This window comes from Podarcis tiliguerta, assembly GCF_965153285.1.
Source record: "Podarcis tiliguerta genome assembly, chromosome: 4".
In the NCBI taxonomy this organism is placed as follows: Eukaryota; Metazoa; Chordata; class Lepidosauria; order Squamata; family Lacertidae; genus Podarcis; species Podarcis tiliguerta.
Window position 1 is genome coordinate 13,232,829 of NC_139537.1, and position 27,126 is coordinate 13,259,954.

Sequence of the window (27,126 nt, forward strand, 5' to 3'; positions counted from 1 at the left end):
AAAGCACATGCAAGTTCCCCCCCCCCCACATTTTACTAAGCGTGCTTAGTTTATTGGCAGCAGATGTGCAGGTGTCAACAATACATGAATTCAAAAACTTACATCATGCGGTATGGGTTAATTTCTAAATAAGAGGTCAATTTTGTCTGAAAATCATACTTGTGCTGTCTTACAGGGAAACTTTTCCTGTCCATAGATAAGCAGAGAATAATTGATATCCTGCAGAAAGGAGACAGTGGTACTCTACACATGCCTAATGGCACACTTTCCTAAATATCTCCTGTTGCGATGAGAACAGCAAGGTTAAAAAATGCACTCCGTCCCAAGTCAAAATGTTGCCAGCTACAACTGGCGCGCGCACACAAACGCATATGGATAAGAGCGTGGGAAGGGAGAGGTTAACAAGTGATGAAATCCGAGCAGCATTTCAGTGCAATGCTCCAGGGCACAAACCTACGAATGGACCAATGGCCTGAAGTTCAAGACAGGCACAAATCGGCCAAGCAGCGGTGTACCTGCCATCCAGGGGAGGCTTACGCGGTTCCTGTACTTCCTTTAAGGCGGAAAGGTTAAGCGCAGCGGATGACTATTTAACCCTCCTACCCAAAGCGGGGGCGAAGGACACAGACATCGCGTTCAAGCCGAAGGGGAGCTGCAGCCAAGCGCTTGCTTATGCAATCCGCATGCAAATTTCCTCAAAGCCTTCCTTCCAGAACAGCTTTGCTTGCCTGTTTCCACCAATGCAAGCCTCAAGGCACGTTTCTTTCCTCTTTGCATGGGCTTGCATTAAGTACAGTGGTACCTCGGGTTAAGAACTTAATTCGTTCTGGAGGTCCGTTCTTAACCTGAAACTGTTCTTAACCTGAAGCACCACTTTAGCTAAGGGGGCCTCCCGCTGCCGCCGCACCGCCGAAGCACGATTTCTGTTCTCATCCTGATTTTTGTTCTCATCCTGAAGCAAAGTTCTTAACCAGAGGTACTATTTTTGGCTTAGCGGAGTCTGTAACCTGAAGCGTCTGGAACCCGAGGTACCACTGTACTGCAAGGTAAAGGTAAACTAAAGGGCCCCTGGACGGTTAAGTCCAGTCCAAGGCGACATATATTTCTTTATTTTGTGCACGGCTTTGCATTAAGTACTAGGCATATATACCCACATGCTCCTTGTTTTTTAATCATTTCCCTGAGCCTGCATTTAAAGACACACAGACCACCTTTGCTCCTTCCTCGGCTGCTCCCCTTTGCAAAAACACCACCGTGCATCATCGCAGCCCTTGAGTGACAGCCCGCGTGGCCCAAATGACTAGAGAGAGAAGCTGAGAGGGGAGGGGGGGGTAACAAAAAAAAAAAAGAGCGAGAGCGAGAAGGAGCTCGTGCCTCTCCAGCTCGCGCCAACTCCGCCCAATCCGCAGCCCCGGCGGCGAGAAGCCGCCTCCGGATTGGCTGCTGCGGCTCACGCGAGCCGAGCCGGCAAACCGCCCCTCGGCCCGGCCGTATACACACAGCGCGCGAGAGGCGGTTGACCGCGAGTAACCCCGGCGGTTTGGGCCGCCCCGCGCGACCTTTCTCCTGCATTGGCCGTGACGCGCTCGGGGCCTCCCCCTCCCCCCGAGCCCCCCTCCGCCAGAGAGCGAGAGAGAGCGGCTGCGGGCCAAGATGGCGGCGCTGAGCAAGTCCATCCCTCACAGCTGCTACGAGATCGGGCACACCTGGCACCCCCGCTGCGGACGGGCCTTCGCGGACATCACCCAGGGGGCGCTGCTCGAATCCCTCCGCATCTACGGGACCCTCTACCTGGTGAGGAAGGGCCCACCCCCCCTTCTCCTGCCACCCCCCCCCCCGGGGTGGGGAAATGAAGGGAGCCAAATAAAATATTTGAGGCTCCCCCCAAGTGGATGGGCATTGCCATTCGAATGGTGTATGTGTCTGCCCCTCCCCCCACGCCTTGGCATCGATTATGTGGGGCAGGGCGTGCTTGTTCCTCTCTCCCCCCGACCCCAAATACAGTATTCAACTTGGCACCCCTGGTATGCTATGGAGGTGGGACGGTGCCCTTTGGGGTGTGGGGGGCGTTAGAGTGGGTTCCTGAAGAGGAGTGGGGTATGGCAGGCTGGTGGCAATGGTGGGGTGGTGAAGGGGGAAATGATAGGTATAGGTATATAGGGAGGGGGTGTTCAAATGGCCCCTTGGAGAGGAATGGGGATGGAGGACAGGTAGGAGGCAATGGTCGGAAGGGGGAAGAAGAAGCAGGAAGGATTTGTAGCTATGTATAGAACTGCCAACCTAGCAGTTTGAAAGCATGAAGTGCAAGTAGATAAATAGGTACCAGTCCAGCAGGAAGGTAAACAGCATTTCCGTGCGCTGCTCTGGTTCGTTGGAAGCGGTTTAGTCATGCTGGCCACTTGACCCGGAAGCTGTATGCCAGCTCTCTCGGCCAATAAAGCGAGATGAGCGCTGCAACCCCAGAGTCATCCGCAACTGGACCTAATGGTCAGGGGTCCCTTTACCTATAGTGAGGGTATTAAAATGGTCCCTTGTCAGACTGGTGACGATGGGCGGGGGGAGAAGAAGGAAGAAGGGTAGGTAGGTGGCATTTGGGGTGGGAAGGTATTAAAATGGGTTATTGAAGAGGGATGTGTGGCAATTGCTGGGTAGGGTGTCATTTTGAAGGCCAGAAAGGGGCATAGGGGGAGGGAAAAGGATACCACTGGGAGTCAAACATTTGATGAATCAGACCACTCCATCCAGCTTTCTGACTGTAAGAGCTGTTTGACAGTGGGATGGACCAGAGGTGGTGGACTCTCCTTCCTTGGAGGTTTCTAAGCAGAGGTTGGATGGCCACCTGCTATGGATGCCTTAGTTGAGATTCCTGCATTGCAGGTTGTTGGGCTAGATGACCCTCAGGATTCTTTCTAACTCTACAGTTCTGGTGGAGGGACCTTCCCAGGTCTACATGGAAATGCTGGGAATTGAACCTGGGATCTTCTGCATACAGTACAGTTGTTTGGCTACTGAGCTGTGGCCCAAATGTGTTGGAAGCTGACCCACATCAAGTCAGACCATTGGTCCATCTAGTTTAGTATTGTCCATGCTGACTGGCTGCTGCTGGCCAGGGGTTCAGATGGGGGGAGCTTGTCATTACTGCTAGAGTTGATGTGTGATCCTGGTTAAGATTTTGAGTTTAGGAAGTTGGGGAATGCAGAAGGATGCTTTCAGATCAAACTTATCAGCCCACCCCAATATTTAGTCCAAGTGGTTCTCCAAGATCTCAGGCAGAGTTCTTCCCCAACCTGCTACCTAATCTTTTTAACGGAAGGTGCAAGGGACTGCATCTTGGATATTTTTCATGCAAAACATCATATGCTCTACCACTGAGCTGTGGCCCCAGTGCATTTGCTCATACAAGCAGAGTTTGGTTCTAACAATTTTTTTGGCAGGTCAAATAGTGGTAGGCATACATGAAGGTTGAAAGATGAAGGGGGAAAGGATCTGGCTTTGCAGACAGAGGATCTAAAGTTCAGTCCTTGACATCTTTGGGTAAAAGGATGTAAGGTGTCAGGGCTGGGAAAGACTTCTGTTGAGGACTGAGCCACTGCTGGTCAGTACTAGATGAAATTGGCCATTAGATTAGATTGCCTTATTGTTTTTGCTTTTGAAGGATAATAGTTAATTCATTTCCGAATGTATTTGGCTGTTGTAATTAGTCCATGTTTAGATTTCTGTATCTACAAGCTGGATTTGCTATCACTTTTGGTGTCATGCAAACATTTAATTAGTTTGCGAAAGGCTGTTCGTTATGAAATAGCAAAGAGTTTGGTGCGGTTAGCAGTTAATCCCTTTGAACTTAGTGGGATTTACTTCTGAGTAAACATGCATTGAATTGTGTCCATAAACACATTTAACTGTTGGATTGTGATGTGTAATCTGAAGAAAAGCAGCATGTCTCAAAAGTGTTCTTAGTGTTAGTTCTTGTGTGTTTTTTTAAAGACTATTACAGTATGAGCTAGAGCAAGCCAATTCAACACCAGGCCCACAAACTGATTCCTTTGCCTGACTGTTCTTCTGGAGGAGTTCACAATACCTATTGTTTCTGTTCCTTTTCTACTTTTTGTGGGAACCTTGAAGCCTGACAGGTACATAAACATGGAAGTGAGAATGGGCGTATTATCCCTTATCTCCCTAGAGTTGGAGGCACATGGTCTTTCTGCTGAATCCAGCCACATTGGGACTCTCACTGTACCTCTGACACTTTTTCACTCTGTGAATTACTGGGGCAGGGCAGGGGTGGGGAGAAGGGGTAGTATGGAATGGAGAGATCTGTGGGTGTGAAAAGAGAGGTTGAGTAGTGGAGATGGGGGTGGAGAGAGAAAAAATGTATGGGATTTAGAGAAAAAGAATTAATTGAGAAATAGTAAATAGTAAATAGAAATAGTAAATAGAAATAGGGACGCGGGTGGCGCTGTGGGCTAAAGCCTCAGCACCTAGGGCTTGCCGATCAAAAGGTCGGTGGTTCGAATCCCCGTGGCGGGGTGCGCTCCCGCTGCTCGGTCCCAGCGCCTGCCAACCTAGCAGTTCGAAAGCACCTCCGGGTGCAAGTAGATAAATAGGGACCGCTTACTAGCGGGAAGGTAAACGGTGTTTCCGTGTGCGGCTCTGGCTCGCCAGAGCAGCGATGTCACGCTGGCCACGTGACCCGGAAGTGTCTTCGGACAGCACTGGCCCCCGGCCTCTTGAGTGAGATGGGCGCACAACCCTAGAGTCTGTCAAGACTGGCCCGTACGGGCAGGGGTACCTTTACCTTTAAATAGAAATAGGGACCTGTGGTTAGGGTAGCAGAAGGAGGATCAAACAGAAGAGGTTTGCCATGGGAGAAGGAAAAAGGCAGAGCAGTGTGGGGTGAGATTGCTTGTGAGTCTCTCTCAGCTCTTAGGCAGGAGGGAAGATGCCAGTTGGGTGAAAGAGACTTACAAGTACTGTATTGCTTCACTGTTAAGGAAGTGCTGTACACTATTTAGGATCACACCACAAAGGAGTGTCTCTTCTGTGGCTATGCATGTAGGTGGCGTCTTTCATGAAAGAACCAAGATGTTTTTTTGAAAGCAAGATGCATTAAGAATAATTAATATTGTATATTAATAGGTTGAAGCTAGGTTTCTTTGATAAAACTGGGGTTTCTTCCCAAGTGCTGCTGTTTTCCCCCCATCATTTGATAAACATATGGTAATTTCAGATATCACTGTAGAATACATGGGTGAGAAGATGGAGATTTTTTGTTTCTTTGTAACAATAGTTTTTAAAGAGAGATTTTTGTGTGTGCATGCTAAAAATGGATATCATTATATGGAGAGAGTAATCCTGCGTCTTGACATGACATTCAGATTGAAGGTGGTCTCCATCTTCCATGGATCACAGAAGCTGATTCTACTTCCTTTCATCCCCAGCCTTCCCATTCTTTCAAGAACGCCCAGACTTAGTGTGTGGAGACTGTGCTGTAAGAGCTCTGTCAGACATGTTTCCTCTCTGTGTTCTTTCACCCTAGATCTCTAGGTTACAAAGTCCTTTTGCACCACCGCTTCCTGACTCAGACTATGCATCCATCAAGCCTATAACACACACCATCTCTCTAAGCCTCCCCACATCACAGCATACCCTATTAGATCTTCAGTTGTGTGTGCAGCATTCTCCATTAACTCCCCACTTGCTGAGATCTGAAGGGCATCTACATGGAAGTCTGTCTCCTTTCACTATACACTACAAACTGGGATTGCCGTATTTTTTGCTCTATAAGACTCACTTTCTCGCTCCTAAAAAGTAAGGGGAAATGTGTGTGCGTCTTATGGAGCGAATGCAGGCTGCGCAGCTATCCCAGAAGCCAGAACAGCAAGAGGGATTGCTGCTTTCACTGCACAGTGATCGCTCTTGCTGTTCTGGTTTCTGAGATTCAGAATATTTTTTTTCTCGTTTTCCTCCTCCAAAAACTAGGTGTGTCTTGTGGTCTGGGGCGTCTTATAGAGCGAAAAATACGGTACTTGCTTCTGTAGAGGCGACCTTCAGTAGGAGAGCATTCCAGCAAATGCCTCTCTTCGATTTCAACACTGACAGTATATTCCTGCTCTATAGGAACCAAGCTAAGGTACATCCCATTAGTGGCTGAATGTCAAAGATAATTTGGGTGAAAGTGCATTCTTTCTGGGATAGAGTGAATGAGGCATCCAGAGCTGCCCCTTCTTGCCAGTGTTATACTTTCATATGTATACTCATGAGAAGTATACTCGCTGCACTGTTGAATCTAAGCTCGTTTGGGACCTTTTTGAGTTATGTATGTGTGATTCTGGCAGGCTCTGAATTGCTGGCTTTTTGTTGAAGTCTCACCTCCTTGATATCTGTCTACTAGTGGCTTGGCTGTGGATGAAAACTGGGAAGGGGCCAGCAGGACTGGGATAGTCATTAAAAACTGGAGGGAGGGATTAACCCATTAGTGGATAGATATCTCCTTTATCCCACTAGTGAAAGTACTTTAAAAGTAAATACCCACGCTTGCTTTCTCAGAAGTAAGTCCTATTAACATAGTTAAGGATTGCTTCCAAGTAAGTGTGCATAGGATTACAATATTAAAAGACTGAAAAGTTTGTTCCCTTTAATTCAACTCTATAATTCTATGATTCTAGGACTCTAGCCCATTATATTGTAAGTGCCTTGCAAAGGCAGTTGAAACTAGTATAAACTTCCCTGTGGGAATTTAAAGATGATTCTTCAAACTGGAGCACAAAGTACTCTGTCCAGTAATTAATTAGTATGGTCTATGCAGTAGCTGCAAACTGGATTTCGAAGGGCCAGAGGAACTAGAGACCAAATTGCAAACATGCGCTGAATTATGGAGAAAGCTAGAGAGTTCCAGAAAAACATCTACTTCTGCTTCATTAACTATGCAAAAGCATTTGACTGTGTCGGCCACAACAAACTATGGCAAGTTCTTAAAGAAATGGGAGTGCCTGATCACCTCTTCTGTCTCATGAGAAATCTCTATGTGGGACAAAAAGCAACAGTCAGAACTGGATATGGAAAAACTGATTGGTTTGAAATTGGGAAAGGAGTACGACAAGGCTATATATTGTCTCCTGCTTATTTAACTTAAATGCAGAATTCATCATGTGAAAGGCTGGACTGGATGAATCCCAACTTCTAAGAATTGATGCCTTTGAATTATGGTGCTGGAGGAGACTCTTGAGAGTCCCAGGGACTGCAAGAAGATCAAACCTATCCATTCTGAAGGAAATCAGCCCTGAGTGCTCACTGGAAGGACAGATCCTGAAGCTGAGGCTCCAATACTTTGGCCACCTTATGAGAAGAGAAGACTCCCTGGAAAAGACCCTGATGTTGGGAAAGACTGAGGGCACAAGGAGAAGGGCACAACAGAGAGCGAGATGGTTGGACAGTGTTCTCGAAGCTATCAACATGAGTTTGACCAAACCGTAGTAGGCAGTGGGAGACAGGAGTGTGCTCTGGTCCATGGGGTCACGAAGAGTTGGACACAACTAAATGACTAAACAACAACAATGCAGTAGCTAAACTTTTAAACGTGTCTGGCTAAAATGTTCCCCGTATGATCACAGTTTTGGAATGCCTGATACATTCTGGTCTGGAAGAAGTAGTTTAACAGCTGTAAAAAATTCTACAAAAATACTCATTTTGTTAGCCAAAGTTCATGAATTGGTTAGGGGTTTAATTCAAATCTCATTCTTAGAGTATGATTTCCACGTATGCCAATGTGAGCTCGTTGACAGAACAGTGAAATAAAAAATGTAATACATAAATAAACTTGAATTGGCTTATCTCTTTCAGATTGCTGCAATTCTCCGGAAACGAAAACTAGATTATTATTTGCACAAACTGCTCCCTGAGATCCTACAATCAACATCCTTTCTGACAGCAAATGGAAGTTTGTATATTGCATTTTTCTGCATTTTAAGGTTGGTTTAACTTTATTTTACATCTTTGCCAAACTTTGCAGATGGTAAAATAGCATTTTCTGTAATTAATGTTGACTTGTGGAATGAATTTATTTATTTGAAAAATTCTTACCTTATTCTTCAGCTGCAAAAAAGATTCGCAGATTGGCATACACATGCCAATAATAAGACTGTCCCTGCCTTTAGGCTTATAATCTAATGCACATAACACAAAAGAAAAAAGTGATTAGGAGGAAGGAGGAAAAAAGCATGCTGATAGTGGTTAGAAAATTCTTGTGTTTTCTCTAAAAAGGAAGCAAAATCCTTGCAACTGCTCCTTCTGTGGCTGATGGATAGGACTAGATTGGTCACCCCTTTAGGTGCAGCATCCCAGTGGTCCTTAGACCCCTGGCTGACATGTTCTGTCCTAATTCTCTATGTGGTTTTTTTTTAAAGAGACTACAGCTATTTTGGGAACAAGATTAATGTATCTGCTAAAATGTAACCCTCCCATCATTATTTATTATTATGTTTAGATTGCTATCCCACCCCATCCCTAGGGCTTATTTGCTGAGCTTACATTCACATATTTTTGCTATTCTGGAGATGGCAGACAAGTGCTGTTTCCTCTTTGTTAGCTAAAAAGTGCTTACTTGCCATCGGGGTCATCCTGTAGGATTATGAAAACAAGCCCATTTTTCTGTTCAGGAAATGTCTCTTAACTCTTTCATTTGCACAGATCAGCAGCTTACAATGAAATATTTACCAAGTACACAATCTTGTTTTGTTCTCTAGGGCATAGTGAGCTTGAGAAGTTTTTTTATTGTGTTATTTCTTCCTTTCCACGCAAACATATTTGCCACTTCAACTGTTAACATTTTGGAACAAAGTGTGGTCATTTGAGGGAAGGGGAAAGGACAATAATCAGTGCAAGGTACAGCAATCATGCTTCTTTCCTTTTTCTGACATCATCTAACACCTAATAACAAAGACACCCCAGATTCTTTAATATGTTATGAGAGAGCTGCTAATGTGCTGTAAGAATAAAATAAAGAAATGGAAGCCCAAAGAACTTTCATTCCAACCATAATGGGGGACCATAGGTTGGTCATAGGTATCTGTCTTGGTTGCATTTGGGCCACTTAGTTGACCACAGTGCAAACATGCATGAGAACAGCATGCCCCCAGAGAAGGCTGCCTGCTCCATCTTGGCGTGAGTCACTGTTCTAGATTTGCCTCTATCCATTCAGGGGGGCAGTTCCACGTGAAAGATGGAGAATGGGCTGCCAGTCCTTACACATCAACCTGGAAAGGGTTAGTTTTAGAGAGTTAGACAGGGAAAAGATTTTCTTATTGGCAGTTGTGTTTCCCAAGCTGTGCAAATTTACCTTTGTTTCTTGGAGTGACAGCTGCCACTTCTATAGTTCAAGGTGTGAAACTGGACAACATACTAGAAACTCATCTCTGGGTTCTTCCTAAGAACATCATGATAGTTGCATTGCCCAGAGAAACTTCGTTAAGAAGTTCAGAATCATTCCCCAGCCCACAAATGTTTTTATTAGGTTTCTTGCTTGCATGTGCCTACGTTTGTCATTTATGAGGTAAAGGTGGGGGAAAACAACTTTTGTGAAGTTTCACAGCTTGCTTGGTTGTCTGGTTGACATTCCTTCCTTGGAGGTTTTTAAGCAGAGGTTGGTTGGCCTTCTGCCATATATGATTTAGTTGACATTCCTGTATTGGAGGGGTTAGACTACATGACTCTCGGGGTTCCTTCCACAACTCTACAATTCTATGATTCTAACTTTTTCTTGTCCCAGGCAGTCACTCCCACTCTAAAAAATGAAAATAAGTATATACCAAGTCAGTGGTATAATATTCTGTGAGTGCATTGGAAATGTAATTTACCTATTGATTTGAACTTGAAACCAACCCTATTCCAAGGACCCAAAGCAGTTGCAGTATAAAATGTGCACAAACAAAATATCTAAATAGAAAACAGACCACACAAAACATATGTTAAAATCTTAACCCTTGTCACCAGAAGCCTGACCAAATTGACATGCTTTGCACTCTAGAGGAGGGGAAAGACATAGGTATAGGGAAGTCAGCTAAAGTGCCTCTTTTTGTGCTGTCGTTTCCTGCTGGTAAGAATATCCAGAAGGTAGTATTGATGCTTCTGGGAAATTACAAGCAAGGAGTTTCAAAGAAATACAGGACTCTAGGCATTTCAGTCTTTTAATGTTTAAACAAGCATCGTTTAAGTATGTCCTTTTTATTGGGCACTAGTAAACATTTTCGGCATAGGCTGGACCAACCTACAGCTAGTCCTGTGATAACAAATATATTTTGTCACTGGGAAAATAGATGTAGTGCCTTGTAACAAAGTAATCCTTTGAAATATAGTGGATGTAAAATTGATGTTCTTCCTTGGGTGTTACAAGAATGAAATTTTATGAGGTTCTTTGATGTTCTTGTTAAGAAGAAACATGAGATGGCAATGGGCTGCTTTTTGCCTGATGCAGCCTTTGTATCTGTCATACTGGGCTGCATCCAGCATTTTTGTTTTGCAAACAGCTCCTGCTGAAAGGAGGAAGGAAAAAGCAATTTTTGCTGGTTCTCCATTAAATCCCCTGTGCCCCCTTCCATACTGTCCCGGAGAGTACCCCAGCACTGTGGAGCACGCTTCTGGGAGGTACAGAGGGCTTGAAGGAAGAGGAATTGGTGAAAATTACCTCCCCCTGTGGGGGTTTCCTATGAATGGAATTACTCTGGATCTAAGCCACTGTATATGAACAGATGTACTCTTTTACTAGATGCTGTGTATTAACCCAAGAATGTTTCTTTATGCTTTAGCATGCACAATAACAAATATTGCACATTTTATTTCCTCAGGAGGATACTTGGGAAATTTTATTTTTGGACTCCTGGTTTTGGCGCTGCTTTGCCAGCTTCTTATGTGGCTATTCTTATTGAAAGGAAGAGCAGGTATGTATTCATATATCCTTTACTTGCTTCCACACTTTAACAGAAGGTGGGAGCCAATTGCATGGAGCCAAGTTGAGAATATATTGTGTCGTATGCAGCTGTCAGATGGGCAGGGTACAAATAATAAAATTATTTTTATTAAGAGCTTGCGGTGTGGGTAGGTAGTATACTTGAAAAAATACATGGTGGTTTTGTTTAGGGTTGCTGGTTTATACATACATGAATGAAAATGCAGAGCTAGTTGCTGTTAAGATTCTGTTGTTTTCAGGCAGTTTTTCTAGAGGATGAGAATTCTGTGTTGTATAGGTCCAGGTATTCCCCATTACTCCTAGTCCTCATCCCTCTGCTCTTGATGTATCCTTAGCAATAACTGTAAACGTAATGGTTGCCTGCCCTCTGCTGTGTTTATACTGTTGCTCCTCCCAGCGCTTGAAGCTGTCACCACTTAATCTCTCCATGCCTGTCTTTCTCAGGTTTGTGACCCTGCCTCATACAAATAGAAGGGACAGGTGCCTAGTGCCACTCATTATTAGTCTTTCCTGGCATCCTTGCTTTCTTACCTCCTTGCCAAATAGCCACAACTTCATAAGACTGCCAGGAATTCCCACTGGAATAAATTAGTGCTTTTGTGTTCTGCTTGTTCTTGTGCAGAATCTGTATGGAGTTGTGTGACTTCTTAAATGATGGTTAAATGATGAATTCTGCTATCTCATGATGTGATGGTTACTGACTTATAGGTTTTTTTAATTTTTTAAAAGGGGTTTATCCATGGCTACTTATCATGATAGCTATATGCAACCTTCAGGACTAGAGGCAGCATGTCTTTGGATTGTGGTCGCTGGGGAAACAGCTGCCTGAGAGGGGTCTTGGCCTCATCTCCTGGTTGTGGGCTCACATTCTGGGAAACAGGATGTGGGGCTAGTTAGACCTTTGGTGTAATCATTTAGGTTCTTATATTTATCTGTTAACCTACTGTCTAATTTAACTTCATCACTTTTTTAAGAAAAGATGTTTGTATAATGGCTGAATCAAAAAATTCTGGGGGAATTGTAACTCTGTGAGGAGTAAACTGCAGTGCCCAGGATTCATAGAGGGAGGGGGATGTGCTTTGAATGAGCAGCCTTACTATTTATAGTGGTACCTCAGGTTACGAACTTAATTTGTTCTGGAGGTCCGTTCTTAACCCGAAGCGCGCTTTCGCTAATGGGGCCTCCCACTGCTGCCGTCGCGCGATTTCCGTTCACATCCTGGCACAAAGTTTTCAACCTGAAGTGTTTGTAACCCAAGGGACCACTGTACTTTACTTCTCTGGAGTGTCGGGTTTCACAGAGGACCTTCTTCAAGAATCCTGGCTTTGTAAAAATCCTCAGAACATACGATCTGACTTTCTTGCTCCATGATTTGACACACCCTGCAGCTCTCCCATACATTTCACTGGTCCAGATATCATGAAAGTACTCTTCATATTACTCCATTTGACCTCTACACATATCTGAGACGCCCGCCTGCCCTTCTCCAGTCTCCTGCTTCTCCTGAGACTCCTAAAGATGTCCTTAGGAATGAAGTCCTCCTTTTCCCTCCTGCTGTGCTCATGTTGTTCTCATCCATAGCTGCTCTTTACAACTGAAGGAGTCACTAGAGAGGGCGAAAGGGATTAGTGGGAACAGGTGCAGTATTCATGAACTGCCGCTAAGGTCCTTGAAAGGAAATAGGCCTGGCAAGAAGCTGGCATAAAGAGATTGCCAAGAACTGGAGAAGGAAAATGGGCAGACTGTCTACTCCCCCCCACCCCACACAGTTTGTTTTCGCCCTGTTGGTCTGTACCATTTATCTCTTAAAATATGAGCATGCAAGTATGGGAACCCTGCAAAATTTGCAGGGAGAGTTCATTGCGGGAAACCAGCCCTCTCTCTCCCCATATGGTCCTCTCTGTGCAAAGGGAATCAGAGTCCTCCCTTCTCTTCCAAAGCAACTGCAGAGAGCAACGTCTGTGTCCAGTTTCCCCTCTCTCTTCACCCAGACCATTTTGGAGGAGAACACAAGGTCAGATTCTGCCCCAAAGTGACCGTTACAGGGGGCGGGGAGATGACATTTGCAGCTCCTTGTGTTGGCTTGGGGAAATGAGCTGTGCTTTCTTCCTTCATCCAGCACGGTTAAGCCCTTGTCCCTGCTCAGACCTGGTGCCTGCTTGCTGCCCTCTTTTGCTGATAACGTTTCTGCAAGGGTAGGGGTGTGTTTGGTTTCCTTCTCTGCCCTAACATCTGCATTAGAACTTCCAGTTTGTTGTTATTTTGGAATATTCTATCTTGAGTTCCATGGAAGAAAATGGGGGGTCAGTGAAATAAATAGCCCCGGGAGCCCATCGGCCCCTCACTTTCCTCTATAGCACGTGCAGAAACGGCCTTCTCTGGATCTCATCTGCTTCATTTGCCGGAGCCTGTCTTCTGATACAGGGGAAAGTTCCTCACTCAACCATTCCATGACATTGCTCCACCCCTCAGCCTCTGTCCCCACAAGCCCCTTCCTCCTACCTGATCTGGTTCCACAGCTGCTGCTTCCCTTCTGCCCCCATGAAAAGGTGGTTCAGGAAGTCTTGCCGGCATCATTCTGTCACCTGCAAGAGAAAAAAGGTAAGCAGGATGCCAGGAGTGCCACCTTCTCTCACAGGTGAAACAGGGCATCTCTAACCACAGATGGGCCTTTGAGAAAGCCTTACCTGCTGACTGCATTTGGAGGTTGGTGCCCATTTCATATGTTAGTTGTGCAGAAATACACCTCGCCTCCTGTGGACCCTTGGCCCCAACAGTCCCCCCCTCAAAAAGATGAATAGAACCCACATATTAGTTGGAAAACCAACAGAATGAGAACAAACGGAGAAAAAGCACCGTCCTCCTTACCCAGTGGCCTCATTGGGGTCCAGCAGAACCTGAGGTCTGCACTTCCTATAAATCTTCTACGATGGATGGAAGAGAAGGAAAATGAGAGGCAGAATTTTTCCACAGGCCTTTATACACCACATTTATACCCATCCTTCAGCCAAACGTCCCAGGTTGGAAATGTAGCTGGAGTCAGTCTGAGCGCTGCCCTCCCAGGCCAGGTGGGAAAGGCCTGTCAGACAGGGAGCAGGTCCTGCAGGACTCCCAGCAAGAAGGCCTGGGAGGTGGGTCTTGGTTTCCAGCCATGGAAACCGTTCTTGGTCCATTGAAACTAGTCTTTGGAGTTTCAGTCTTGGCTCTTGTACTACTAACCCAACTGTACGCTTGTGAAACATGGACCACTTATAAATGCCATCTCCAACTCCTTGAACGATTCCATCAACGGTGTCTCCAAAAAATGTGACACATCGCTTGGGAAGACAGACAAACGAATACCAGTGTCCTGGAAGAAGCAAAGATCACCAGTGTCAAAGCAATGATTCTTCAACACCAACTTCGTTGGACTGGTCATGTGGTTTGGATGCCTGATTATTGTCTTCCAAAGCAGCTACTCTATTCCAAACTTAAAAATGGAAAGCGTAATGCTAGTGGTCAACAAAAGAGGTTTAAAGACTCTCTCAAGGCCAATCTAAAAACATGTTGTATACACCAATGGCTGGGAAACACTTGCCTGGAGAACAGCCGTTACCAAAGGTGTCATGGGCTTTGAAGACGCTCAAACTCAGGACGCAAGGGGGAAACGAGCTAAGAGGAAGACACACTTGGCAAACCCTCACTGTGATCAACTCCCGCCCAGAAACCAATGTCCCAATGTGGAAGGACGTGTGGATCCAGAATTGGCCTCCACAGTCACTTATGGACTCATGGTTAAAACTCACTGTTCATGGAAGTCAATCTTACTCGGCTACGAGTGATCACAAAAGAAGAAGAAGAAGAACTAGTCTTTGCTATGTGTATCTTGTTCAAGGTTACCTAGTATCTGGTCGTAGCACTTGCCTACTTTTGCAGCAGGAAAACCTTCAAATATTCATATAAAAGCAATATAACGTTGGATTGACACTGTTCCAATGCTGTTTTGCTCAGAAGGAAGATGGCTACCAGAGGAGGCACTTGGGATATGGCATGGGGCAGCCATCATCCCTGAAGCATGAGACCCCATACACAGCAACCCTTCTGCCTGGGTGGTAATCACTGCCCTCCTGGTCTCTGAGTGCCAGACAGGTTGCCATCTCAAGAACAAGAGTGGATCCAACCTACATGATTTGGGGACTTGGCCAGGACAATAGGGGGTACTCAACTTGGTTGAGAAACAGGAACATGTATATATTTTCCTTTGTTTTACTTAATGGGTGTAAGGTGGAGGTCAAGGGAGGGACAGGGGCAAACCTATTACTCAGGTTTCCACCAGATAAACCCTCCCAGTTTGTGACGCAGATGTGATGTACGTATGACGTTTTATTAAAAGGTGTTGTGGGTACAGTTGGCTTCTTTCTGCTTCTTCCATGTGGTATTTGGAAGTCCTGTTGCAACAGTTCATTGAACAAAGACCAGGCCTCTCCAGAGAGCCAAGGCTGTGCAGGAGACCCCAGGACTCACATTCCGCCCCCCCAGGCAAAGAGAAAGGGTAGAAATGCTACTTACAGTCTGCCCATTTTGTCCAGGAAAAGATCCCACCCTCCTCTCTAAAGTAGCTAGCTATCTAACATGACCACCCAAGCCTAACTCTGACCCCACCCCGACCCCTGCCCTAAGCATACACCTAACCCCCACCCTAAGTCTACACTTAACCCTACTACTTTATGTTCAAAATAAAAATATACAAAATAAATACAAAATATGCACAGATGTGCACAAAAAATATAAAATGAAAAACAAAAGTGTTAAAATAAAAAATTAAAAGAATAAAAGAAAATCAAAATAAATCAAAGTAATAAATGAAATAAAAATCAAAATAAGAAAATGAAAAAATAACAATTCACTAATCCTCCACCTAATCTCCACCAACGCCACTAACGCCTCTCTCCTCCACTCGCCTCACTACTAATGGCCTCCTCCAAGTCTGTGGCTTTTAAAGGAGAAGCAAGAGATGTCACAAAGGAGGGTGGGTCCTTGTCACCGTGGCAACCCCCCCACCTGGACCTGGGCCCGCCTGGCTCCTCCTGAGAGGTGATGCTCCTCTTTCAGAACTCAGAGGCACCTGCTGTTCCGCCTGCAGCTGGATTCATGGATGTGTTTCTCCAAACTCCTCCTCCTAGAATCTAAAAGTCTTTGGAAGGTGACTCCCCATTCCTAGTGTTCCATGTTCCTGAAGGAAAAATGACACAGACTGCTAAGGCCAATTTTTGAAGAGAATACTGCTCCTGCTTGCTCCTGTTTCTAATGGTTGAAACCTATTAAACTTTCCTTTTTTCATTAACCGCTTTTCAGATGGTGGCCTTGATAGGGTTCCCTAAAGTTAACTTCTTTGACGCTATCACTCCAGTTGGCTTTACAGTTTCATTCCTCAAGGAAAATCAGGACAGCTTTCTGCATCTCTGCCAAGGACAATTTGAACTTCTTTTTATTGCACGTCTAAAACTAAGGAAAAAGAAATGTTGCTTGGAAAAATACACACATTGTTAAGAATAAGCCAGAGCTTGGCAGTAGATTTTCACACTGCCTCCCAAGAAGCATTAAAAGAACTGCACCCGTTAACACCCTTTCCCCACCCCTCCAAATGATCCCTCCTTAAGGTGGCTTAATGTAACATGATAACCACTTGGGAGACTGCAATAAATTTCTTCCAGGGTGGCAACTGCGTAACCCATTTTGTCTCTTATTAGCTCTTATAGGGTAACCCCCCTGCTTTGCCCTGGCACCCTTCTTGTGTTTGGGTCAGTGTTTGTTACTTGCGAAGAAATGGAGTATTTCCCCCACTGTGAACTGTGGTCAGGGTAATATGGAAATAGTGGATAATTTCTGGGCAAGCAACTTGTGGATTTTGATGCAAATGTTCACTTTACTGCTCCTTTTGTGTGGTGTTGAGTAACAGTAATATTAAACTCTGAAAAATATCTTAACTCCAGGGCACTGGTCTCGGTTTAACCATGATTTTGGGGCACTGAAACAAGATTTTTCTCACTTTTGCTTGCAAGGAAATAAGGTGTTTATTAATGAATCCAGAATTGTGTTGAAGTCCATTTCCAGACATCTGGTTCAGAAGCAGATTAGGTTCAAGGTGGTTAGCTAAGCTTGTAATTTCACAGAATCCACTTTTGGTCCTCTTTATCCAAGTTTGTGGGTTTTCTTTTCTTTTCTAAAAAACGTTCAATAAAGCTCCCGTCATTACAGCTTTTCAGTATGGAGTTTTGAGCTCTTGTGGAGTGCAAGTTCTTATCTCTTCTGCTCAGGCGCAGAAGTCTGGTTGTCTAGCAGGGAAACATTCAGGCTTATACTTGGGTGAGCTAACTTGTTGTTATTCATTAATAGCACAGACCTTTACACCTGTCAACTGGTCAGAGTTGGGGCTTCTATTAGAAAAAAAACTGATCAGAATGAGTGAAGAAGTGAGGGTGGATAGAGGAGGGGAAGGCAAGGCGATGCTGAAGTTGATTGCTAGTTCCCAGTTAGTTATTTGCTGAAATTTGAAATGTTGAAAAAAAAAAGTGGAATGTATATGTCCTTGAGCCCAGAAGCAAACTTTGGAATATCCCTATCATATATCTCCATGACTGTGGGATAGTTGCTTTCTAATTGCACAATACTTTTCCTCCAGTGTGTTTAGAGGCCTGTATAAATTACACAGATTTATTTGGCAAATAAATGGCTATGCAAATTATGGGAGGAGCAAGGAATTATGCAGAGCACAAGATTTTTGCTGCCCCCCCCCCCGTACATTTTATACAACCACCCTTCTGGCTACTGAGATTATTGCCAGCGTTGACCAGATGCTTGCAAGCCTACTTTTAAAAGGGCTTAATAAAACAAACAATCTCCATCCCCCACCAATTTTGTTAGGAGGGGGAATTCTCTGCTCATTTCAAATTTGGTGCAATTTCTGTACTTTTGAGAAATGGTGGCTTTGCAGAAGCTATAGGTTGTATTCAGCTAAATTAAAGCAGATCCACTGGAATGAATGGATTTGTGTTAGTAACCCATTTCAGTGGGTCTAATATGTGCAGGACTGAATTGAATCCAGTCCTATGTGAAATCACCAAACGTCTTCATATTCTTTTAAATGGCTCTTTCTCTCTCATCGTGCCAAATAGGTCAAAAGAGGGGGAAATAAACAAACAGTAATTGTTTTACTTTAAAATTCTTAAATATGTTTCTGGCCTTTTAAACGTATCTAGCAGCTGGTAACAAATAATCACTTAATCTCTTCTCAGTGGGCACTCTATTTTAAGTTCCCTGTAGGCATTTGCTTACAGAGCATCCACATCAGACTGAGTTCAGGAATGAAATGCTTGTAAATTAGACCTCCATTGTAAGTGTTGATGTGTTTCGGTTCTGGGCCAGAGTACTGTATACAAATTGTATCTTTAGGAAAATGTGGGGAACATTGAAGGCAAGCTAGTGAAGGGCTAAAAGCCTTCTGTTTTTCCTTCAGTTAGTTGACACTGAAATTGCCATAATTGTCAACATTATCAAAGCTGTTCATAAACCACAGTAATCTGGCAGTGGGTTTCTGCTATCAAATTGATTGCCCTGAAATCAGCCAAAATGTTTTATTCTCTTTTCTGTTAAGAAAAAAAAGGCTGTTGCCTGTCTCTTCAAATGCAACCTGCAGTGTAATCCTAAGCATGTTTGCTCAGATGCAAGTTTCATGGTTTCATGTTGTTCAGTAAGACTGTAATAGGACCCTTCTGCTGGGTCAGACCCCTCACCGCATCTGTCTCAACGTTGTCTACATGGGCTGGCAGTGGCTCTCCAGGGTTTCAGGCAGGGCATCTCTCCCAGCCCTACCTGGGATTGAACCTGGGATCTGTGTACAAATCACACTCATTCTCTGAGCCATGGCCCTTCTCGCTTACTCAAACTTACGTCTATATCATTTACATCATTGTATATTAGCAAAATGTCTGTTACTATGCTGGGTAGGTTATTTTTGGAGGAAAGACTTGTACATTGCAAGAACTAGCATTTTTTTTTGCTTTTAGGTTGCTATTGAAAGTGTATCTTTGAAAGAGGGCTTTCCTTTAAGACTGATTCAGCCATTTTCTATTGGAAGCTTGTAATTTAATGCTATTAAGGTCTTGCATAGTGGTACCTCGGTTCCTGAACGCCTCCGTTGTTGTACATTTCAGTTTTCATACACCATAAACCCGGAAGTAAATGCTTTTGTTTTCTAATGTTTTTCGGAACCCGAACGTGTGACCCGACTTCTGCTGAGTGCAAGAAGCTCTTGCAACCAATGGGAAGCCATGCCTTGGTTTTCGAATGTTTTGGAAGCCAAATAGGTTTCCAGAATGGATTATGTTTGAGAACCAAGGTACCACTGTACTTAATTTTCTCTCCATATGCATTTGTTCTATATATGGTTCCCCCCCTTTTTGTTTTACTATATATTTTGTTCTTTTGATATATTTGTTGCAACATGGAAACATGTTGGGAAGCACTTTAGAAACCTTTCAATAATAAACCAACCCCCGGGGTGTACTGCATCCATGCACAGATCCAAGGCAACACATACATGGTGGAATCTGCAGCAGTGAGGACTAGCCCAGTCTACTTGATGTCAATCGTGCAGAACCTATTTTATATCCACTTCAACAGGGGGATACTTGGGGTGACAGGTGTACCTTGTGATCTCAGCTGTTGAGAGCCATCCTTGCAGCTATCTGCACAGCTGCTGCTTCAGTTGGGTTTCTTGATGATGCTAGAGTTTGAAAGACGTTTGGGACCCAGGTTTTCCACTTGTAAATTAAGAGGAAGTGATGAAAATCCTGTTTGCCAATTTCACCTCTCCATTTCCCATGGAGATGACTGAGTTGGGCCACAAAGGGGGGAGTGCTTTTCTCCTCCTTTTGCTATCAGAGAAGAAGGGTAAAGGCACATCTTCTCTCTGTCTTGACATTCTAGCATTACGTTCTAGCGCAATTAAAGGTTTGGAAAATATTTGGTGCATCTCTGTGTGTCCCTCTTTCCCCCTGCAAATGAATCATATTAACAAGTCAGGCAGCACCTCGATCCAAGATAGGGGTGCTAAATGTAAGCGTTCATTTTAAATCTGCTACCTAGACCCTGTCATTTTTAGCCTAGCAATGCAAATGGAGTTGCGTGTTGTATAAGAGTAAAGTGCTAATTTTAACACAGTTTGAGGAAAGGCAATTAGATCTCTCCAGAAGTTAATTGTGTATTCTTTTGCCTAATGAGCCTAGCCCTTTACGCTTTTCCTTGGTTAATTACACCACTATGAACTGGAGAAAAGAAACCTAATTATAGCTAATCAAAATAAAGATCTAGAGTGGTTTTGAAGGGAGCTCTGTGTGTGTTTTCCTTTTCCCTTCTTCAAGTGCCCTGTCCTCTAGGCAGAATTAGTGTTTACTTAGTTGCTGTTAACATTATAGTGGCGCCTGTCTCCTTGCTGTAGAGCAGGCTCTGTCATTGGTGCCATTATAAAGCCCTAAGTTGAGGTTCTGTAATTTGGCAATAAAAATGTACCATAGGCTACTTCTAACACCTTTTAACTTCCTTTTGGGATTGGGGGTTGGGTGGGAAGGGAGGATAATGTCCTTAACATTTGCTGGATATTTACAAAGGTCATTCCAGAGTTTGAGGTGGGACCCTCGCAGTTGAGAAATTTAAATGTGTTCATTTTAATACTAGACTGGCATTTTGAAGGTCTTAAGTATGCTTATAATGAGTTTGGCTTTTTCTGTTTAGAATCTTAACTGTGCAGAGTTCTGATTAAGTCTGTATTGATCACAAGCATAAATATATTGAGCACTGTTACCCTGAAATGTTACTAATTGCCTGTGCAAAATTGGCAGGCATATGTATGGATCTTTTTGTACTTCTTAATTTCATTTTAAAGTTGGCTCTCCAGGTGCATGAATAAACACTTTCTTAACAGAGATTGATTGTATGGCATACTGTTATTACTGATTGTAGTATGTTGCCTATTAAATATGCCACAGTATATGTGCCATAAGCTAAACATGAGAAAATTGCTGTGGCTTTTGTGGATTTGACAACTTAGAACACAAATTGTACATGGGCTGAATGTTATTGCAATTTAATGTTTGTGGCAGCTTGGAATGGTTAAACTTTACCAGCTAATTCCATAAAATACTTTCTGTTCCCTGGAGCTTTTTCCTGCTTCAGAATGGCCTTATTTTAAGTTCACAAGGCAGTAGTCTGGTTAAAATACATTCTGAAATCCATATTTGGCCTAGTAAAAATATTGCCCTGGAAAAAAAGCTCACAGAATAGTGTGCAAAGTTTTTGAGATTATTGGAACTCTTCATCTGACTGTAAACAAAGCAAGGAGTTGGGAAGGGAAAAACCTGGCTAATGGAAGGCAGTGGAGTCTGCATCTGCTCCCAGCCCCGATAAATATGGTTTTGGACAAAATAAGTTAACTCTCTGTTGTGTATTGTGACTTATACTTTCCTAAAAAGATGCAAGAGCAGCATTTCAAGCTTTCTGCCCGCTTGATATGAGCTTTTTGTGTACGAAAGGAGTTTTGCAACCAGTCTTGTAATTCTTTGGCAAGCAGCGACTGTGGTTGGCATTAAGCACGGTGTACAAATCAGTCATACCTCTTTCATTTTAATAGAAATGTAAGTCTGAAATCAGTAAAGCACCAGGGCTCTCGAGAATATGATTTCTGAAAGGCCAATATGTCCTCCTGTCTTGTTTCTACAGAAGACAGGTTATTTCCCCTCCTTTCTCCGACTGAAGCATAATATCCTCTGTGTGTGTTGCCATCTCTGCCAAACATAAATTTAATAGAAGGGCAGGGGTTTTGAAGACAGAGGTAGGACTCAAAATGGCAAAATTAACAGCAGCCATAAGATACCAGACAAATCAATGTTTTGAAGAGTACATGAGTAAACACTGTTCTAAGGAGAACATGTTGGTATGTATAGATTAAGTTTGTAAAGTAGACTTAGGTGAAATTAATATATTTAGAACATTAAAGATGAGATGTATAAGATGCAATGTAGATGATGAGTATTGGAGGAGGGAAATCACATGGGTGTATTAATTTTACTACAGTGTTACCTCTGGTTGTGAATGGGATCTCTTCCGGAGCCCCCTTTGCAACCTGAAAGGAACACAACCCGCATCTGCGCGTCTGTGCACATGCAGGTCGTGATTTGCTGCTTTGCGCATGCGTGTGATGTCATTTTGCGCATCTGCGCATGCACAAGTGGCGAAACCTGGAAGTAACCCTTTCTGGTACTTCCGGGTCGCCGTGGGACGCAACCTGAAAAAACGTATCATGAAGCAAACGTAACAAGAGGTATGACTGTATTCTTTTTTCTTTTTCTTTTCTCTTCTGGGATATTTGTATTTCTGTCTGTGTGAATGATCATTGTTTGTTTGTCTGCTTATGAAATAAAATAAAGTAATTAAAATGAAAAAAATAATAATAGAAGGGCAGGGGTTTTGAAGACAGAGGTAGGACTCAAAATAAGTTTGTGTATGTGTGTATGGGGGAATACAAGGAAATCCCATTCTGACCTCAAAATATACATGAATAGTTAAAAATATGGCACAATTGCAGTGTTAGAAACTGGGATAGAAAAGCTAGGAGCCAAATGGCTTTGGGGACCTGGGTTCTGGGTGCCAAAACAAACTGTCTAGTTGCCACTGCGACTAGCAGTGGCAACACTCCCCCCCCCCATAATTTTGATAAGCATGAACTAATACACGATTCACATAAGTGACACATTGTTAACATCACATTTTTAGCCGAAATTGTTAATACATGTTTAATTTAGTGTTTGCAATAAAAATATTGGTACTGTACTTCAGTTTTCGAAACTCTACTCTTTATTGTTAAACTCCTTAACATATTGTCTATCCTTAACATATACTTCGAGGCTTCAAAGCCCATACATTTCAGTAATCACTGAGTGTCAGGCAAGCGCAAAAAATGGCACCCTGACTTTTTGAGGTGTTCACAAATGGAGAATCTTTAGCTGCAAAATGTGCCTGGCACTCTGCTAATTTCAAACCCTGAACACTGGAGAAATACAACAAATTACATCATGTGTTACTTCTTTAGAGGAGAGGGAACAATTCATAGGCAAACATTCCTCAGTTTCCCATTATATTTTGTACGATCAAATAACTTTTCATTTGTTTTGCAACAGTAAAACAATAAAAATAAAATTTGATCTGATGATTAGTGATGTATTTTATTTTGTTAATATAATTTTTTTGTTTTGCTGCCAATCATTGCCATGTTTTTTTCCTTAATGTTGGTTGTATAGAATTTTTTGCAAAGTATTTATTGTAAAACATGTCTGAATCATGTAATATTTAAAATCTTTAGCGGTGTAAAAAATAAATAATTAAAATTAGTGAAACAGTATTATCAAAACAGATTAAAATAGGAGAAATCTCTAAGAATATCATCTTTAATAATAAAACAATGTGTGAAATTTCAGAAGCATGAAGAAAGCATGGTCACAGAATAGGTATTTTGTGTCAGATATTTATCCTTCTTCATAAATACTAACGGCAGAAGATATGTCCCATAATATGTAAATATGTAAATCCGGATGAGTTATTCAGATACACAACTCATTTCGCAGTGGAAAATTATAGCCTTCTTTTAGGGGGAAGATAGCTACCCTTTTAATGGTTTAGCCTTAGGGAATATCCTGAGTAGTTAGTCTTCAGTGTCTTGGGGATTGTAGCTGTCATTGAAGTTATGCTGGAATCATATAGCTGTGGAGGTGAGAAAATGATATTGTGATCCTGGCAAAAAGTGAACCAAATACCAAACTGGAAATGTAGAGTCAAAAGCTCTTCCTTTGAATGGACTGCAGAGTCTTTGAAATTGTGCTTGCTTCCCCCCCTTTTCTTTCTAGGGGCAAAAATGATGGATGCCTGCACTTCAGTGAAAATTAAGCTTTGGGAGCTTACCATCAATTTTGCTTGCCTTTGAAACTCTCCCACTCAATGCGCACAAGAGTGCAGAAAGGCTTTGACCACCGAAGCAGTTTCCATAAATGTCCTGGGAATTTTTAGATGAATGCTCCTGTACTAGATATGTAGGAGTTTTATTGTCTCATCTTCCAAGTATTTGAACTCTTCAGTGTTGTTGTAAAAGTGGAGGGGGAAGATTAGTTGTTTCCTCATATTTATTAGGTTGGTTCATGCCTATTTGGTTTCTAACCTTCCTCAAATATCCTTTTATCTCCTTTGTTTGATTCTTATACTCATTTGTTCAAATACAAATGCATCCGTTGGAAGGGATCTCTTCCGCTCAAGATCCAGAGTGCTCTGTAAAAATCATGTTAATTTTAAATTTGTTTTGAATGATATTTCAGTGTTGCATAGTTTATGAGCAAATTAATATCCAGTTAAATTCATTGCTTTAAAAAAACTGATAGAGAACTGTGAACATCACCAGACTGCAGCATTAGCAAGTACTTTGATTTTTTTTGTTCCAGCTACCCTGGTAATATTTGTTACTGATGAAGTAAGAACATAAGAAGAGCCCAGGAAAGGTTTTTGAGGAGTGGTTTCAACACTGTCACCTTCAAACAGGCAGAGAACACTCCCTCTCCCAATCCTGCTAGTTTTTATCAGCCAAGAGGGGAAGGGTCAGGTTGCCCTGACCGATCCAAGCACCTTGTCCACATCTTTGAGCCTTACTAACTAAAACTCAGCCAGCATAACAGGACTAGTGCTCTGGACACATCTTGAGAATCATCTGCTGTAACAGTGAAGGTCCTGGTGCAGGGTCAGCAGACTTTTTCAGCAGGGGGCCGGTCCACTGTCCCTCAGACCTTGTGGGGGGCCGGATTATATTTTGGGGAAAAAAATTATGCAAGAGCACCGGTGGCTTCTTACCTGTGTCTTGCGAGCGGCAGAGGCTGGCGGCAGCGTGATGATGAGTGGCGTGCAAAAAGGCTCTGGAGAGGGGCTGATTAAAATGGTGGCCGCTGGAGCACTGCTGCTGCTGGCACCAACAAAGCCCAGCCCCCTTCCTCCTCTAGGCAGGGCGGGGAGAAGCCAGGAGGGGGGAGGGAGGAGGCCCTGCTGCTGCCGCTGTGTGAGGGAGAGGGAAATAACTTGCGCACGCTGGCGATCCACACAGTGATTCCTGGACCGTCCACGGGCCGGACCCAGAAGGCAGTTGGGTCTGATCCGGCCCGCGGGCCTTAGTTTGCCTCCCCATGTCCTGGTGGATGCAAGCAATGTTATCCTCAAGTGTGTTGGCTGCAGTGTGTAGGTGTGTCACGCAAATGCTCCCTGTGCTCCTCCCGGGACTGGGAAGGGGTTAGTTTAACCTCTGGTTTGCTAGTAAAACTGAATTACTGTGTCACAAAATGATGTACAGTGGTACCTCGGGTTACATAGACGCTTCAGGTTACAGACTCCGCTAACCCAGAAATAGTACCTCGGATTAAGAACTTTCCTTCAGGATGAGAAGAGAAATCGTGCTCCGGCGGTGCGGCAGCAGTGGGAGGCTCCATTAGCTAAAGTGGTGCTTCAGGTTAAGAACAGTTTCAAGTTAAGAACGGACCTCCGGAACGAATTAAATACTTAACCCGAGGTACCACTGTATGTCTAAAAAGTGTGTCACCAACATAAAAAGTCTGGAAGGCTCTGCTCTAGAGCATAGCAGGGAGCCAAACAGGCTCCGCAAAGCAGGAGAGTGCGCTCAGGGACCATCATGCCAACGACCCAAGCCATTTGGATGTTCCAGAGGTCAGCCAGGGCTTTGACAGGAGTGCCAGTCATATTAGCGGGAAAACATCCCAGAGCTGTTGGAAAACCCATTGGATCCATTAGCCTCTGAGGGCATACCATAATAGTTCCCCCACCTCCGCAGAGGAGAAAAGGTGCCGAAAGACTAAATCTCAACAGGAAGTGATCTGACCATGACAAGAGACTGATGTCAATATCCCACACTTTCAGATCACCCTCTTTCTGCTCAGTTTTGATAACAAGGTACAAAGTGGAAGTAGTACCCAGACATGATGGCTGGTAGCCATTAATGGCCTTATTCTCCATGAATGTTTCCAACCCCTGGATATACATCTACCCAACGTTAAGTGCCAAACTTCCAGAGTTCAAAAAAATTACATGGCTTTTCTAATTGCTGCTATGGGTTTCTTTCCATCCTATGGATTCTCTTGGCATCTGTCTATCCTGAGAGATACTGGAGGAAAAGAAACCTATGTCTATGTGGAAAAGGCTTCTACAAGCTATTGGGAGGCATGTCAAGAGTTGTCTTCCCTATGGCAAGCTGCATTGTACATTAGGTCTCCTATTGTTTGTCCCATGTCACATATCCTTAGGCGTTCATGGGAGCAAGTGAATTGTGCCCCATGAATGGTGCTACGTAGTCCAGCAAGTAGGTAGTAAACTCTCAAGCAGGTGAACTAACTTCGTCAATTGTCATGCTCTAGGCCAGTAAACTACTTACCTTTTAAAATCAGTTTGGCACAATCAGCTTTTGGTGAACACGAGCCACCCACTTGTTATTTCCTTCCATATTTTTGAATTCTGGCCTCCATAAATATTTGTTCTGTAGTTTTCCTTGAGGTCAAATCAACAGAGGGCTTAGTTCTTCTGTTTTTTCCTTTTTTATAAACATAGGCACAGTATCAACTACTTTCCAGTTAGAAGGTATCCAAGTCCCCCCCCCCCCCCAAAAAAAAAAATGTAAGAGATTGTTATTTCACACATTACTTCAATTAATGTTTTTGGCTGGAGTTCATCTCCATTCCAGATCTGCATTCATAAACTGCTTTAAATTTCAAATTAAGCTTTGTGACCTCCTTTTCTTGTGAATTAGATGCATCCTTAAGACATGGCACCATTCACTAGCATTTTCTTTTTAGAATAAAAGTGAGTCAGTGTATTCATTAGGATTTTGTGCCATATATAGTTCCTTTAATCTCGTGGTCCATGGCCTTGCCCCTTTTCAGATTAGCAAAGAAAGATGGATTGATGTCCATGCCACTGCTTGAAATGCCGCCTTGAGAAATGCGTATGAGTCAAATGTTATAGCAGTACATAATGATCAATCTTTCTTCATTAGGGCTTGAAGAGAGGATGTTCCTGGAAGATTGCGGTCATGGTTA

The 27,126-nt window shown here is 43.4% G+C and overlaps 1 protein-coding gene and 1 long non-coding RNA gene across 2 annotated transcripts in view; both read left to right on the top strand.

Annotated features, from left to right (window-relative positions):
• Positions 1-1,409: 1,409 nt before the first annotated feature.
• TMEM135 (transmembrane protein 135) overlaps positions 1,410-27,126 on the top strand; it is a 171,497-nt gene continuing 145,780 nt past the window's right edge. Inside the window, exons 1-3 of the mRNA XM_083436614.1 lie at positions 1,410-1,794; positions 7,840-7,967; positions 10,839-10,931. Coding sequence (XP_083292740.1) covers positions 1,654-1,794; positions 7,840-7,967; positions 10,839-10,931 — 362 coding nt within the window. The 5' untranslated portion in view covers positions 1,410-1,653. The remainder of the gene's footprint in view (positions 1,795-7,839; positions 7,968-10,838; positions 10,932-27,126) is intronic.
• LOC310675846 lies at positions 16,006-16,669 on the top strand. The gene is made up of 2 exons (XR_014510233.1): positions 16,006-16,142; positions 16,295-16,669. It is a non-coding gene; the product is annotated as an uncharacterized lncRNA (long non-coding RNA).